The 16,799-nt window shown below is 56.4% G+C and overlaps 1 protein-coding gene across 1 annotated transcript in view; it reads left to right on the top strand.

Annotated features, from left to right (window-relative positions):
* Positions 1-672: 672 nt before the first annotated feature.
* Positions 673-16,799, top strand: part of MINDY4B (MINDY family member 4B) — a 40,243-nt gene continuing 24,116 nt past the window's right edge. The window contains exons 1-6 of the mRNA XM_066346902.1: positions 673-769; positions 1,028-1,208; positions 1,436-1,463; positions 3,051-3,218; positions 12,987-13,106; positions 13,799-13,890. Coding sequence (XP_066202999.1) covers positions 673-769; positions 1,028-1,208; positions 1,436-1,463; positions 3,051-3,218; positions 12,987-13,106; positions 13,799-13,890 — 686 coding nt within the window. The remainder of the gene's footprint in view (positions 770-1,027; positions 1,209-1,435; positions 1,464-3,050; positions 3,219-12,986; positions 13,107-13,798; positions 13,891-16,799) is intronic.

Here is a 16,799-nt window from a genome sequence, read left to right on the forward strand (position 1 = left end):
AGGCCTACTTCCTTCTGCCTCCCGGGACCTCAGTCTTCCCTTACGGCCTTCAGCTGACTGGCTGAGGCTCGGGGTCAGCCGCACAATACAGAATAACCCTCTTTATTCAAAACCAACTATTTAAAGATTAATAACATGCAAAAAATACCTCCACAGCAACACCTAGACTGGTGCTTGACCAAAACCTGGGAACTACAGCCTAGCAAGTTGACACAGAAAATTAACTATCACAACACTCAATATTCCTTTTTTTAATTAATTAATTAATTAATTTGTTTGTGTGTGTGTGTGTGTGTGAGAGAGAGAGAGAGAGAGAGAGAGAGAGAGAGAGAAACATTGATTTGTTGTCCCAATAATTTATGTATTCATTGGTTGAATCTTATATGGGCCCCGACCGGGGATCGAACCTGCAACCTTGGCGTATCAGGGCAATGCTTTAACCAACTGAGCTACCTGGCCAAGCCCCATCAATATCCTTTATCATCCTAGTTATTACAGCTAACCTTCATTCAGCCAATTTGCTTCTCCCTGAAACAAATCAAGCAGTCCCCCTTCACACCGTGTGTGAGGTTTCTGTGTACTAAAATCCACATCAAATATCTGTCGGCCTGTGTTTTCCTCGGCCTGCATATGACTCGGTTGTAGTTGGTAGAGCTTTTCGACATCAATAGAATGGCTTTTACCCGCTTTGGCCGAGCACTTCCTGTTCACAAACAAAAAGCCTTGGGCACTATCATGTTCCATCAGCATGCATCTCTCAGCAGTGAAAGTATCCCAGTTGCTTTGATGCAGGGAAGTCATTGCGATCCTTTTGTTTACAAATCTGTGTCTTGGATTAAACATTCATGGCAACTATACAGTGAACAAAAACACACAGAAGTATTCGACCTCTAATGAAAGTTTAATCGTGATCTGATAGCAGAGGCTTCCAGAGTGCCCGGGACAGCAAGCGTGTGGCGTGAGCTTCTTCCTGGTCAAAAGTCGGGGCGGCACTGTTCCACCTGTCCGCCTGGCTGCCTGTTCCCAGGTCCCCGCACAGCTCCACGGACGGACCTCTCTCCCATCTTCACCACCTCCTGCTTCCAGCTCCTCAGAGTGGCCATGGAGGTCTCAGACCAAGCACAAAGCTCCCAAGGGCTGGATTTGGAGGAGATAACTGGGAAAATTTCATTTCTTGACAGATGGAGGAAAATCTTTAGTTATGTCAGGTAAGATGTGGTCGTTTTCTCACTTTTCTAGAACCAGAGAGACTTTAGGTATTTCAGTGATCAGTGTTTATGCTTGCTATATGAGAAGTCTCCGTGATAGATCTACATTTGAAAGGCATAACTATTTGCAGAAAAAGACATCCTTAGCAAGGTTGGGGTTGAGGAGCTTTACGGATGGGAGGGTTGGATCGAGTCCTTTTCTTGATGTTTTTCTCTTTCGTTTTTAGGTTGGGGGCCAATAATACAACTCCTCAGGTAATTATTTTTTCTCAAAGCCTATGTGTTTTCCTCTAGTTGCTTCTTCAAACAACCGTGTGATCAGCAAAATATTCTATGCACATAATGTCACTAAGGCACCCGGCACTTACTGTGTGAAGACCTAAAAGTAGAGAGCCTGGTGAAGATCTTTTCTTGTGCTTTCTTTTTTCATAAACATCTCTTCCTATGTTTATGGGCGACTTTTCATCATTATAAGCACCATATGGTTATTATTTTAGAAAAAAAGAAAAGTAATATTAGAACCTGGAGTTCCTGCACTTGTGAAATAACGCTCTCTTCTGACAGCAAAGTGCTTCAGTGTCCCTGAAGAGAAGTAGTTTGGAAAATACTTATCTTTATTCAGCTTCTGAGAAATTGTTTTCCTTCACCCTTTTCAAAGGAGAGAGAGATGACTGAGTTCTGGGTGTTAAAAGGCATTTTCAAAATCTGTTTTACAATAGAAGATGAAAAATGTCTGTACCTCGTGTCCCCCGGAAAGGTTAGAAGATAACAGACTTTGTATCTCAGACACTCATCCAATCATTGAACTAACACGGCACAGAAATATTAAGGTGATTTTCAGCAGCGTATGATTTGATCAAACAGTTGAATTATTAATGCTTTCACCATAACATGAAAGCACCGGGCCCCGAGTAACCTGTGATCAAAAGCCTTCTTTGTGCTATTCTCTTAACTGTCGTCTAAATTAGAATCGGGGAGCTAGTGATTCTACTTCAGTCCTGGAGATATTCAATCAATAAATAAACAAATACCGAGTTATGCCTTACCCAGGTAGAGGAGACCCACCTGCGTAAAGGTAAAAGACCTTTTTCCATTTGATTTACAAAACGCGTCTGATCCGATCAGCGGCCTGCGACTTGGAACCTGTGTTTCCGAGATAAGAAAGCGTGTCGGCCTCTAGGATCCCAGAAACACTAACAAGGCCGTTGCCTTCACGCGGCAGCTCCCCACAGGGCAGACGGGTTTCACGGCGTGAGTGGGGAGGCGACGTAACTGGCAGGAGAGGTGACGCTAACTAATATCTCAACGCCACATCGTCAGTCAAGAAACAGAGGAACAGGCTTATTTTTCTTTACAGATGCGGGGGTGGGAGGTGAATTTTTTAAAGAAGGAAATCTCACTCACTCACGGGGGACTAGGAACCAGAGAGAGTGAAAAGGAAGGCACCTGACTTCATGCGATGGCCGGTTAACAACATCGAGAAAAATCCCTCTCCTGGACTGCGAAGGTTTAGTCATTGTTTATAAAATGCTGTCCTCTCAAAACAAGACTCAGTGACATTTACATTCTTCTCTAAACATGATTTCCCGTCAAGGTCTTGATAGCATTAATTATGTTTCCATAGTTACTTCGTGTCACATGAAACTTAGGAGAGAAACCCCTTACACAGATGCTGGGGTTCTTCTGTCTCTTTTCTTGCCATGTCTCACAATTTTCAGACATCTGGGAAAAGGGAGACAGTAGTTTCTGGGGGGAAAAAATGTCCGAGAGGGAGAAAGAAAAATGGGGGAAGGTCATCACAGCTCTGTTTGCTTTGTTTTTTGGTGGTGGCATTTTACACAGACTCGCCAAGACCGCCACGTGTCTGCTGGTGAACATGAAGATGGACCAGGGATACCTCAGCCCAGAGGACAAGGACACTGGCCACCCAGTAGCCTTTGTTCCGTTCCCAGCCCCTCCACCATCCCTTCAAAATCGGGAGGCGTCCCCATCTCCCCGGCAGTGGCCACGGTGAGTACGGCTTGTCAATTAAACATGAGACGAAATGTAATCTTCCTCAAACAACAGGGCTGGAGAATCCTATCTGCTGCCATGTGAGAGGATTATCGAAGGTAAGACTACACACGGAGGTTCTTGGTAAAAGGAGAATATAATTAAAATGACTTATTTATAGTATTTTTTCAAGGACACGGGTGATGTTATGGTCTTCGCCTCCTCCCCAACTCTGAATTTCTCTTGATTCGCTTCCTCGATTTGACGGTTAAATTGGCAGGAGAAAGGGACTTAAAGCCAAATAATTCACTATCGAAGGGAGGGTAGGTCAGCGGTCAAGTGCTGCGAACGTGTAAGACCATGTGGATGGTGAGACGGACCCGTCCCAGTATGGTCAGGAGGGAGGGGGGGAGGGGCCTCTGCCAGGCCCGGCCCCGGGCCAGGAGCTGGTCTCAGGAAGTAGGGTTTTCTGGGGCCGCCAACTACTATGCAGATTTGAAAAGAACCCGATATTTGGGGATCCAGGTGAATCTGGAAGCTTCTGGCCCTGAGGACCATTTGCTCAATTCAAAACTTGGCCAGGGCAGGAGTGAGGGACTGGGACGGACTCTCAGCGAGGAGGCAGAACGACAGCATCTCACTGGATGGCACAGTCCCGGGTGGCAGGCAAGGCCTCGGCTGACGTCCAAAGGACCAGCTGTCATGGTCGAAGCCACGTGCTGGGAACCTGGGGAGCCTAGTCAGGGGAGGAGCCAGGGGAATAGGACCCACCAGGGTCAGAGGTGCCTCCCACTCACAGCAGCCCTCCACATTCTAAAGCCACAGGCAGAGACCGCTCTGCGGCCCTGAGAGCAGGGAGCAGAGGGCACCTCTTCCAGAGCTCCAGCGGTCCTGCCCCTGGGCCCGGGTGCAGGGACCTAGGATGAGCCTGGCGATCCTGCCCCTGAGCCCGATGCCAGGACCCGGGGTGAGCACTGGCTGCCCTGCCCCTGAGCCTAGGTGCAGAGACCCGGGGTGAGCACTGACTGCCCTGCCCCTGAGCCTAGGTGCAGAGACCCGGGGTGAGCACTGACTGCCCTGCCCCTGGGCCCAGGTGCCAGGACCCGGGGTGAGCACTGGCTGCCCTGCCCCTGAGCCCAGGTGCCAGGACCCGGGGTGAGCACTGACTGCCCTGCCCCTGAGCCCAGGTGCTAGGACCCGGGGTGAGCACTGGCTGCCCTGCCCCTGAGCCCAGGTGCCAGGACCCGGGGTGAGCACTGGCTGCCCTGCCCCTGGGCCCAGGTGCAGAGACCCGGGGTGAGCACTGGCTGCCCTGCCCCTGAGCCCAGGTGCAGAGACCCGGGGTGAGCACTGGCTGCCCTGCCCCTGGGCCCAGGTGCAGAGACCCGGGGTGAGCACTGGCTGCCCTGCCCCTGGGCCCAGGTGCCAGGACCCGGGGTGAGCACTGGCTGCCCTGCCCCTGAGCCCAGGTGCAGAGACCCGGGGTGAGCACTGGCTGCCCTGCCCCTGGGCCCAGGCTCAGGGACTCGAGATGAGCCCAGTGGCCCTGTCCCTGAGCCCGGGTGCAGAGATCTGGGTGAGCCCAGTGGACCTGCCCCTGAGCCCAGGTGCAGAGATCCGGGTGAGCCTGGCCGTCCCTTAAGTGCCTCCGAGGAAACATCAGATCTAAGGACCCCGTCTCCCCACATCATCAGAGACAGGGGCCCCAGCCCCCACTGCTTTTAATCACACATTGTCCCCTGGGCTTCACAGAGCCCCTCTCCACTGTCACCCCAGCAGTACCAGGGCACTGGGAGGCCCACTTGCTCCTTCTCGTCAAACATCTTTGTGCCCCAATCCACCATCCCTCTTGTGCTCAAACGCCCGATGTCACGAGAGGACCGGTCAGCGCAGCTCTCGCGAGACGGTCCGCTCTGCTCAGGGGCCTCGTGGTCCCTGGATGGCGCCTGAACTTGCTGTGTGTTAGACACCTAGTGAAGCCCCCCCTTTGGGTGAGGAAGACAGGTCACATGTCATCCTGCTAGTGTCCAGCCTCGGCGGTCACGCTGCCACACTGCGAGGGAGGAACAATCTGTGTTTTACCGGACAAGCTAATGTTTGTCATGAACAACCTCTAATACAAACGTAGGGAGCTTCAGCCTCCGAAATAAACTTCTATGGAAAATGTCCCTTTAAAATTTATATCTATATATCTGTATGTAGATACGTATACATCTGGAATAGGCTGCTTTGTGTGTGAAAAAGGGAGAAAACTATGATTGTCTAACCGGTATTTGCCTGTATGCACACACAGAAATTGCAGAAGACTTTGTCACGGATAACGGTGGGGGAAGGGTGGGGACAGGAGGGGGGGTGGGAGGGAGTCTTTCTCAGCTACCGTTTTGTGCTCCAGATTTTGAACCCTTCGGATGTATGACCCATTATTAAAAACAAAAAACAAAAACACATACAAATCTTTAAAATGGGGGAGGGGGAGAGGAGAAGCATTCACAGATGTTTCCAAAGTCTTCCAGTCTCTCCCCGTGTCGTTAGAGAGGCTGGGGCGTCTGGGCCTGAATTCCTCACTTCTCTACCAACACAAACGGGATACAGTGGAGACCTCCTTCCCCACCCCACCCCCAGCCCCCCACCCCGCCACCCTTGTGACTTTTCCCGGGTCATCCTCTCCCTTTGGGAAGGGCTGGAAGACCAAAGAATTGGACCACTGTAGCCTGAAACGGAGCTGATGGGAATACTCAGAAAGTCCCAGAAGTAGAGAAAAATTGATTTTCCTGAAAATAAATAAATAAATAAATCTGGACATGCTCCTGTCATGTGGGCCAGAGGCCAGTGCATCCTTTAAATAGCGGTCGCCTTGATTAAACACAGCTCGGGACTCTGGGACCTGAAGATGATGAGCCTTGGGCTTCTGAACGTGTGTGTCGCAGAAGGCGGTTTGGAAGCGTGGCCGAGTCTAATCGACATTTGGGCAGTGCAGTTGCCCGGTAAATACCCACTGAAATATTCTTACTTATCTATTGACTTGAGAGAGAGGTAGAAAGAGGTAGAGAGAGAGAAGCAGCAGTTTGTTCTTGCACTTATTGATGCATTCATTGGTTGACTCTAGTATGTGCCCTGGGGATCGAACCCGCAACCTTGGCGTAGCAGGGCGATGCTCTAACCCACTGAGCTACCCAGCCTGGGTTTCTGACACCACCTAAGAATGCACTTTGTTGTCATCCTGCCATTTTCTCCCCGCTCTGTCTGAAGTAGAGATGCGTGGCATTTCCTGGCACCGCACGCCCTCTCCGCTGAGAATCGGCTGCGAGAGCAGGGGTGGGTGCAGCGCCCTCCGCACCCTTGCTTCCCGGGCTCTCCTGCTCCTCGCCTGTTTGTGGCCCTATTTCCAATAGCACAGCCTCCTTCCTCCCCCGCAGCGTGACATGCTGTGGTGTGTGTGCCGGCCCAGGGGAGACCGTGGACCAGGGGAACACCTGCCTCAGGGCCCCTCCACCAGCCTCGTCGCTGCCCGCCCTCCCGTGGGCATCTCCCACCCCCCCTCCACGCCGGGCCCTTCCCCAGGACCCAGCCTGGAACGGGCTCCTGTCGCCTCCCTTCTCAGCAGCCAGCAGACGAAGCCCTGGTGTCTTTGCCACGCCACCCAGCAGGATCACACTGAAAATGCAACACTGAGAGGTCATACATTTTGAGGGAGACCCATATAAAAATGTAATAGAGGATAACAGGCAAAGAGGTGGCTTTCTGGGAGCAGGGAGCACATCCTGGCGCCCCAGCCGAAGGTCTGGCCGGTAGATGGGCCTCGGGAGATGTCTACTGAATTTATTAATTTGCTGCTCTGGACAATCCCCTGGCGAGGCATCTCAGTCCAGGGTGGTGACTGTCCTTCGTGCGCCCCTTTATGTACTGGCTCACCTTCTCCATCCTGCTTTCCGCGCAGGACGGGCTGTAGTGCCTCCATCAGCAGCGGTCCCCACCCCCCACCCCGCCGCCCCACCCTGTCTGACTTCCTGTCGGGCTGGGCCAATGGGGCATGGAGGGAGACAGAAGGGGCACAGCGGGATGGACCCCTCCCCCAGCTGCAGTCCTCCCCCCAGCGGCAGTCCTCCCCCCAGCGGCAGTCCTCCCCCCAGCTGCGGTCCTCCCCCAGCTGCGGTCCTCCCCCAGCTGCGGTCCTCCCCCCAGCTGCAGTCCTCCCCCCTCCTCCCAGCTGCGGCCCTCCCCCAGCTGCGGCCCTCCCCCCAGCTGCGGTCCTCCCCCCAGCTGCGGCCCTCCCCCAGCTGCGGTCCTCCCCCAGCTGCGGTCCTCCCCCAGCTGCGGCCCTCCCCCCAGCTGCGGCCCTCCCCCCAGCTGCGGCCCTCCCCCAGCTGCGGCCCTCCCCCAGCTGCGGTCCTCCCCCCAGCTGCGGCCCTCCCCCAGCTGCGGCCCTCCCCCAGCTGCGGCCCTCCCCCAGCTGCGGCCCTCCCCCCAGCTGCGGTCCTCCCCCAGCTGCGGTCCTCCCCCACCTGCGGTCCTCCCCCCAGCTGCGGTCCTCCCCCCAGCTGCGGTCCTCCCCCAGCTGCGGCCCTCCCCCAGCTGCAGTCCTCCCCCAGCTGCAGTCCTCCCCCAGCTGCGGTCCTCCCCCCAGCTGCGGTCCTCCCCCCAGCTGCGGCCCTCCCCCAGCTGCGGTCCTCCCCCCAGCTGCGGTCCTCCCCCAGCGGCGGTCCTCCCCCAGCTGCGGTCCTCCCCCCAGCTGCGGTCCTCCCCCAGCTGCAGTCCTCCCCCCTATTCCCAGCTGCAGTCCTCCCCCAGCTGCAGTCCTCCCCCAGCTGCAGTCCTCCCCCAGGGCTCCCTCTCCTGGTTCAAGTAACCAGTCCTCTGCCCTGTCAGGCCCAGGAGATAATACGACTCCTTACGGTCGCCAGCCCTGGGACTGCATCAGCCTTTGTGGTTTCCCCACCGGTGGCCCACATCTTTACAAATAGTTTCTGTATTAAACTCTCCTCAAGTTAACTGTCCTGACTGGACAGCGTGGCCACCGGCTGGGACCCTGCCTGGTGCGTGCGGGAAGCCCCGCCTTTGGGTCCTGGCGCTGCCATTTACTATGTGACCTTGGGCGTCCCACTGAACTGCTCGGGGCCTCAAGTCCTTTACTGTCACCGAAAAGGGTTGAATTAGATTTTTTAAAAATTATTCAACAAACGCTTCTTGTGAGCTCCTGTGTACTAGGCACTACCCCAGACGCTGACGGATCTCAGGTGAACACAGTCCAGCCAAGAGCCCCGCACTGCATTCGAAGGGCGAGGACAGCGTTGTCTTCTTAGCACTCGTGTCTCTAAGAATTTCTGATTCTATGATGGTCCAGTAATTTTTAAGGCAAGAAAAGATTTGTCTGACCTGTGGTGGCGCAGTGGATAGAGCGCCGACCTGGAATGCTGAGGTCACCGATTCGAAGCCCTGGGTTTGCTGGGTCAAGACACATATGGGAGTTGAGGTTTCTTGCTCCCTCCCCCTTATTTCTCTCTCTCTCTTTCTCTCTCTCTCTCTCTCTCCCCCCCCTCTCTAAAATGAATAAATAAAGTTTTTTTTTTAAAAAAGCAAGAAAAGATTTAGGAAAGGAGTTTCAAGGAGAATTATTCTAGGTCACGGTGGGTGGTGGGTGTGAGGTCGAAGAGGACTGAACCGGGCCAGCTTGTCACAGGGAAACTCTAAGCCTAGGGACAAGGGACAAAGCAGTCCAGGTAAGGAAATTAAACCCGTTGAGAGGAATGATTCAGGAAGTGTGTGTGTGTGAATCATCACCATCATCATCATCACCACAGCAACCAGGAAAAAGATTTTCATTACGATTCCTAGAAAACAAAGAGAAAAACTAAACTGGGCTTGATTGCATTACATAATAATGACCGTTACAGTCATTTATTAGGACCATTTACCGTGGGTGGGTGGTTTCCAGGCAGCACAACAACTTATGCAGATCACTGACTATGTGTCAGGTTAACTGGGTCATCCAGTTATACTTGACAGGAAAGTAGGCGGGTAAGATGAGTCCCCTCTGCTGTCACTCTAACCAGTGGGGTCTGGCCTGAGAGGCCTGCAGCCCCTCTGTCCTACGCCTCCCCAAGGTGCATCTGGGCAGTGACACTCCCTAAGTCGGAGGTGGCAGCTGGCACCAGAAATAGGAGATGGGATGATGGTTTGGCTTGCAGAATTTTTCTAATTGAATTTGCATCCTAAGCCTTCTTCGTCTCAACAGTCTTAACCTCTCAGCTCATGCACGGCTTCCCCTCCCTCAGTCCTGCCAGTCTCTGGTCTCTTCCCATCTGCGTTAGGACTTCCTTCCTGCAGGCACCAGACGGCCCAGGGCAGACAGGCTGTGTTTCACCAGGTGACAACACTCTGCGCTGACTCAGCACTTACCTGTCCAAAGCCCCTCCCTACCTCTTCTTTCAAGGACAGCCGTGATGTGGGCCGAGCAGGGGTTCTCCTCGTTTCGGGACAAGCAGATAAAGTCTTACAGAGGTCAGCAACCTGTGCAAGCTCATGGTTGGGAAGGGGCATCCCTGGGGCTCCTCTATGCTGGCCGGTCTTTCTTCTGTGCTATGGAGCTTTGACGTCAGGGAAACGCTCTCTGTCATTTTCGACCCTCTGCTGGGGATGGGCTGGGTTGGTGACGCAGCAGGGGTCTCTTTGGCCACGGTACGTACTGCGTCTGTGTCTAAGAGTAGCCTCTGATCTGCTGTGACCCCGAGACACAGGACAGATCATTCTTCCTTAGGTGCAGTTCTGGGCCCTGGCTCCCACTGGAACACGCCTGCCTCTACTTCTCTGCGGAGACAACCCCTCTCTTTGGAGGGTGGGAGCAGAGAGGCCCGGGAGTAATGGGTGGTTCCCGCCAGGAAACCAGAGCGTGGTCTGACAGAGGTGGAGCAGTCCGGGTGCTTGCTTCTCCTGCCTCTGTCCTTCTTAGGGACCCCGGGGCCAGCTCCATCCCAGCTGGGGAGAGGTCCCAGGCCCTGGGCCAGTTGGGCTCCATGTTCCTTGTCCAATGCCCTGACTGCCAGGGTCAGCTAGCTCCAAAGCACATTCCTGTCTTACTTTTCACTTACTTCCTGCCCTGTGGCCGCAGAACCCCCCCCCACACACACACACACACACGCGTGCGCATGCACACACATGCACGCACACACGGAGTTCTGGGCCCCGGCCCTGGACACCCTGACTGCCGTGTGCATGTCTGCCGCGCTCTGGATGGCCGCCGTCCCCTCCTCGCAGGCAGCAGGGTCTCGGCCGGAGCGCCGGGCCGTCCTTAAGGACCATCCCGAACACCCCGAGTTATCTCCCGGGACAGTCAGCCCCCTCTCCCTCCCGAATACCCCGAGTTATCTCCCGGGACAGTCAGCCCCCTCTCCCTCCCGAATACCCCGAGTTATCTCCCGGGACAGTCAGCCCCCTCTCCCTCCCGAATACCCCGAGTTATCTCCCGGGACAGTCAGCCCCCTCTCCCTCCCCAATACCCCGAGTTATCTCCCGGGACAGTCAGCCCCCTCTCCCTCCCAATACCCCGAGTTATCTCCCGGGACAGTCAGCCCCCTCTCCCTCCCGAATACCCCGAGTTATCTCCCGGGACAGTCAGCCCCCTCTCCCTCCCGAACACCCTGAGTTATCTCCCGGGACAGTCAGCCCCCTCTCCCTCCCGAATACCCCGAGTTATCTCCCGGGACAGTCAGCCCCCTCTCCCTCCCGAATACCCCGAGTTATCTCCCGGGACAGTCAGCCCCCTCTCCCTCCCGAATACCCCGAGTTATCTCCCGGGACAGTCAGCCCCCTCTCCCTCCCAATACCCCGAGTTATCTCCCGGGACAGTCAGCCCCCTCTCCCTCCCAATACCCCGAGTTATCTCCCGGGACAGTCAGCCCCCTCTCCCTCCCGAATACCCCGAGTTATCTCCCGGGACAGTCAGCCCCCTCTCCCTCCCGAATACCCCGAGTTATCTCCCGGGACAGTCAGCCCCCTCTCCCTCCCAATACCCCGAGTTATCTCCCGGGACAGTCAGCCCCCTCTCCCTCCCAATACCCCGAGTTATCTCCCGGGACAGTCAGCCCCCTCTCCCTCCGGCAGGCAGGCAGGCGAGGACAGCGTGCGTTCACACCCCTCGAACGCTTTTTACCTCCTTTTCTAATCAGAGGGAGTGCGAGCCCCGAGAGAGATTTCACAGGCAACGGTTTCTAGCCGTAATGCAACAACATCGTTTTATTTCCTTCGTATCCTTTCTATTGTGCATGGCTAGTCATTTTGATTCTCGTCTAAGGAGGTGATATCAAGTATCCCCTTTAAATAAGTGTTTTCTAAGTTATAAAGAATGGCCCAAACTGATGAAAAATATTAATTAAATAATGACCGGCGCACTGAAATGACAGCGGTCACAGGACGGCACCTGCAGGAGCACAGCTGGGGCGGGGGGGGGGGGGGGCAGGGCAGCGGCGTTAGAACGAGCACACATCCCAGCTGTGCTTCCAGCAGCTGGGCGACGTCTGGCAAATGTTTCTCTGTAAAAGGGGGACACTAATGTACCTCCCTCAAAGGGTTAAATTAACATAATGAGTGTAGAGCACTTAGCCCAGTGCCTGATGCATAGGAAATGCTCAATAAATGCTGGATGCCATTTGCCAGCCAAGCTTACATGCCACCTCTTCCATGAAGCCTTCCTGAGGAAGTTCTCTCTCCTTCCTTTGTTCTTTCATGGTAATTTGTACTTGACTTATGGAACTTCACACCTCCTGTCTTGTACACTGTTATGGGGTGTTAGACCTTCCCCACCTCTCTCCCCCACACAGGACCCGGCACTTGCTAAAGCAGGGGTCGGGAACCTTTTTGGCTGAGAGAGCCATGAACACCACATAGTTTAAAACGTAATTCCGTGAGAGCCATACAACGACCCGTGTACGTTACACATTATCCAATAAAAATTTGGTGTTGTCCCGGAGGACAGCTGTGATTGGCTCCAGCCACCCACAACCATGAACATGAGTGGTAGGAAATGAATGGATTGTAATACATGAGAATGTTTTCTATTTTTAATGTTATTTTTTTTTTTTATTAAAGATTTGTCTGCGAGCCAGATGCAGCCATCAAAAGAGCCACATCTGGCTCATGAGCCATAGGTTCCCAACCCCTGTGCTAAATGGTTAGTGGATCTCTGATTATAAGTGATTCCCTCTTTTTTTTATTTTTTTATTTCATGTGTTTGGTTTATAAAGGTTTGTTTCCATTTTTCTGGGAAGCTCTAAAAGACAGTTTCCAATCTCAATATACCATAGAGTATTCTGGAAAACTTGAAAGGTTCTGGGGCAAGAGAACAGAGAATGCTTGTTTAATATCATCTAAACCACAATGGCACTCCGGTTACCAACACCGAGTCCCACCTATTCCCTTTTACTCTGGCGTGAGACACAAATACAGGGACAGAGGCCTCAGGACAGAGCAGCGGCCTGTCACGCGTTACACGGCGGTAAAGGAGGGCTGTCCAGCAACGGAGGGTGAGACAGACCCAAGGGACACAAATCAGACAGGGACACAGAGGTACTGGGGTGACACACTGAGCCTTCAGGGTAGAATAGCCTAAGCGAACTTGATGGAGTCTCTTGCACAGGACTTTACAATTAGTGAAATGAAGCAATACGTCACCCTGACTGGAGGAAGGGGAGCCCCCCCCCCCAGGATTCCACCACCTTACTGAAGACAGACGGATGAGGCATGTGTCTCGTAAGAACTACCTTCGTTTAAACAAACCCTCCCCCCCCCCACCAGAAGCTGCGGCAGAGCCTCTTTGGAAACACGGCCCGCGCCTTCAGCGACGACTGGGAAAAGGCCTGTTTCAGGTTCCATGCTCCGCATTCTGACCTGGCCTTTGCTTTGGAAGTGGGAAAGGTAAATAGCAGGTGACAATTTTCTTTTTAAATCCCAACTCCCTATTCCTCATTTGGGTTTCCTTTTTCCTTCCCGCCTCATCCAGGCGAATGCACGGTTTTATTACAGTCCCTTGTGGAAACACGCTGACACTTTAAAACTGAACCGGAAATGGTAACAGACTGTCTAACAGTATGCTCTCCGGGTTGTAACCAAGACTCCCACTCCTTTCTCTCCTCTCTCCCACTTCCTCAATTCCTAGTTTCCCCGGCTCTTTCCCAAGTCCTGAGTGTCCCCGAGGATTCAGAGGCAGGAGGCAATCTAGCAGCTTCTTTCTGGCTTGTTTAAAACCTCAATAATTCATGTCATTGATCACCAGTCACACAGAATGTCAAGAGTCAGCTGTCTATTTCCTTACCTCCGACTCATGGAAAAGTTCGACATGACATGTAGCAGGGGGCCTCGTGCAGGAGGGCATATGTCCCCAGGTGCCAGTGCACGGGGCTGGCTCCACACAGAGAGGCTGGTCACTGCGGAGTCGAGCCTGGAGGGACGGCGGGCCGGTGGTACATACACCGTCTCTTGCTAAGCCTAGGGGATCTATATCCCAGCAGGGAAAAGGCTGCAGAGAACAGACCACGACATCGTGTACAAGAGCTGTCCAGTCGTAAAGCCCTGCAGCCGGCCTCCCTGATTCATCTTCCCCCCTCCAGGGCGGCGTCCGGAGCATCCAGATGGCGGTCCAAGGGTCCATCCTCAAACACCTGCTGTTCACGAGGGAGGACAGGGACTGCAGCTCCCGCAGGTGAGGGGCCGAGGGAGGGCAGGGACCGCAGGTGAGGGGCCGAGGGAGGATAGGGACCACAGGTGAGGGGCTGAGGGAGGGCAGGGGCCGCAGGTGAGGGGCCGAGGGAGGGCAGGGGCCGCAGGTGAGGGGCCGAGGGAGGATAGGGACCGCAGGTGAGAGACCGAGGGAGGGCAGGGGCCGCAGGTGAGGGGCCGAGGGAGGGCAGGGGCCGCAGGTGAGGGGCCGAGGGAGGGCAGGGACCGCAGGTGAGGGGCCGAGGGAGGGCAGGGACCGCAGGTGAGGGGCCGAGGGAGGGCAGGGACCGCAGGTGAGGGGCCGAGGGAGGGCAGGGGCCGCAGGTGAGGGGCCGAGGGAGGGCAGGGGCCGCAGCTCCCACAGGTGAGGGGCCGAGGGAGGGCAGGGGCCGCAGGTGAGGGGCCGAGGGAGGGCAGGGACCGCAGGTGAGGGGCCGAGGGAGGGCAGGGGCCGCAGCTCCCACAGGTGAGGGGCCGAGGGAGGGCAGGGGCCGCAGCTCCCACAGGTGAGGGGCCGAGGGAGGGCAGGGGCCGCAGGTGAGGGGCCGAGGGAGGGCAGGGACCGCAGGTGAGGGGCCGAGGGAGGGCAGGGGCCGCAGGTGAGGGGCCGAGGGAGGGCAGGGGCCGCAGGTGAGAGGCCGAGGGAGGGCAGGGACCGCAGCTCCCGCAGGTGAGGGGCCGAGGGAGGGCAGGGGCCGCAGGTGAGGGGCCGAGGGAGGGCAGGGGCCGCAGGTGAGGGGCCGAGGGAGGGCAGGGACCGCAGGTGAGAGGCCGAGGGAGGGCAGGGGCCGCAGGTGAGGGGCCGAGGGAGGGCAGGGGCCGCAGGTGAGGGGCCGAGGGAGGGCAGGGGCCGCAGCTCCCGCAGGTGAGGGGCCGAGGGAGGGCAGGGGCCGCAGGTGAGGGGCCGAGGGAGGGCAGGGGCCGCAGGTGAGGGGCCGAGGGAGGGCAGGGACCGCAGCTCCCGCAGGTGAGGGGCCGAGGGAGGGCAGGGACCGCAGGTGAGGGGCCGAGGGAGGGCAGGGACCGCAGGTGAGGGGCCGAGGGAGGGCAGGGGCCGCAGGTGAGGGGCCGAGGGAGGGCAGGGGCCGCAGCTCCCACAGGTGAGGGGCCGAGGGAGGGCAGGGGCCGCAGGTGAGGGGCCGAGGGAGGGCAGGGACCGCAGCTCCCGCAGGTGAGGGGCCGAGGGAGGGCAGGGACCGCAGCTCCCGCAGGTGAGGGGCCGAGGGAGGGCAGGGACCGCAGGTGAGGGGCCGAGGGAGGGCAGGGACCGCAGGTGAGAGGCTGAGGGAGGGCAGGGGCCGCAGGTGAGGGGCCGAGGGAGGGCAGGGGCCGCAGGTGAGGGGCCGAGGGAGGGCAGGTGAGGGGCCGAGGGAGGGCAGGGGCCGCAGGTGAGGGGCCGAGGGAGGGCAGGTGAGGGGCCGAGGGAGGGCAGGGGCCGCAGGTGAGGGGCCGAGGGAGGGCAGGTGAGGGGCCGAGGGAGGGCAGGGGCCGCAGGTGAGGGGCCGAGGGAGGGCAGGTGAGAGGCCGAGGGAGGGCAGGTGAGGGGCCGAGGGAGGGCAGGGGCCGCAGGTGAGGGGCCGAGGGAGGGCAGGGGCCGCAGGTGAGGGGCCGAGGGAGGGCAGGTGAGAGGCCGAGGGAGGGCAGGTGAGAGGCCGAGGGAGGGCAGGTGAGGGGCCGAGGGAGGGCAGGGACCGCAGGTGAGGGGCCGAGGGAGGGCAGGGGCCGCAGCTCCCGCAGGTGAGGGGCCGAGGGAGGGCAGGGGCCGCAGCTTCCGCAGGTGAGGGGCGGCTGCAGCAGCGCTCGGAAGGGTTCCTCATTCCACAACAAGCTCTATGTGCTCAGTCATCACAGCAGGAAACCCCCCGGGGCCCCCCTAGAAAGACAGAAACGGGGCTGGTTGTCCCCGAAGGGCTGCATTTCGTGACTGGGGACAGCTCTCCCAGAGCCACTCTCGAAGCCCAGCTGCAGAGGCACGGTGACGGTTTCTGTGCTCTACAGCAGCGGTCCCCAACCCCCCGGGTGCAGACCGGTAGGTACCGGTCCATGGGCCATTTGGTACTGGTCCGCAGAGAAAGAATAAATAACTTACATTATTTCCATTTTATTTATATTTAAGTCTGAACGATGTTTTTTGTTTTTTTTTAAATGACCAGATTCCCTCTGTTACATCCGTCTAAGACTCACTCTTGATGCTTGTCTCGGTCACGTGATACATTTATCCGTCCCACCCTAAAGGCCGGCCCGTGAAAATATTTTCTGACATTAAACCGGTCCATGGCCCAAAAAAGGTTGGGGACCACTGCTCTACGGCAAACCACCCTGTCAGGTGCAGCAAAGCCCCGGGTCTCAGGTGGGCGCACTGGACAATCTTCGATGGGAAGCCTCCACCTGGCCGTGCCAGGGGGAAGCACTGGGTCGACGAACACCCTGATAAGTGGAGAATCAATCTTTCTATTTAACCAGGCTACCAAAGCACCGAGTTTGGTAGTTGCCTCTTTCAAAAAATCAGTTCAGATTGCTTTACTCTTAGAATGTAACAAACCCCTATCATTTGCAAAAACTCTATGCTTGATATTAGAGAAAACAAAGAAGTCAAAAGACATCCTCAGCCCTGGGTGTCACTGTCCCAGCTCGGCGAAGGGGGCAGGGACTTTGTACCTCCCACCCCCCTCAGGCATGGGCCGGGGCCATCCTTCAGGAGGGGGCGTAAGTCCCAGGCGCTGCTGGACCAGGTGGCTCCAGCTCTTCAGAGATCACTGGAAAGCAGGAGCCAGTCACAGCAGTACCGGAAAGAACCGGGGGACGTGCCCATCAGCTAAGGAAAAGGGGTCCCCGGGAATCCAGGCGGAATGCACAATACCAGCTGCACGGCTGCCAAGCAATGAACCCGGT

The sequence above is a fragment of the Saccopteryx leptura genome, chromosome 8 (assembly GCF_036850995.1).
Source record: "Saccopteryx leptura isolate mSacLep1 chromosome 8, mSacLep1_pri_phased_curated, whole genome shotgun sequence".
NCBI lineage: Eukaryota > Metazoa > Chordata > Mammalia > Chiroptera > Emballonuridae > Saccopteryx > Saccopteryx leptura.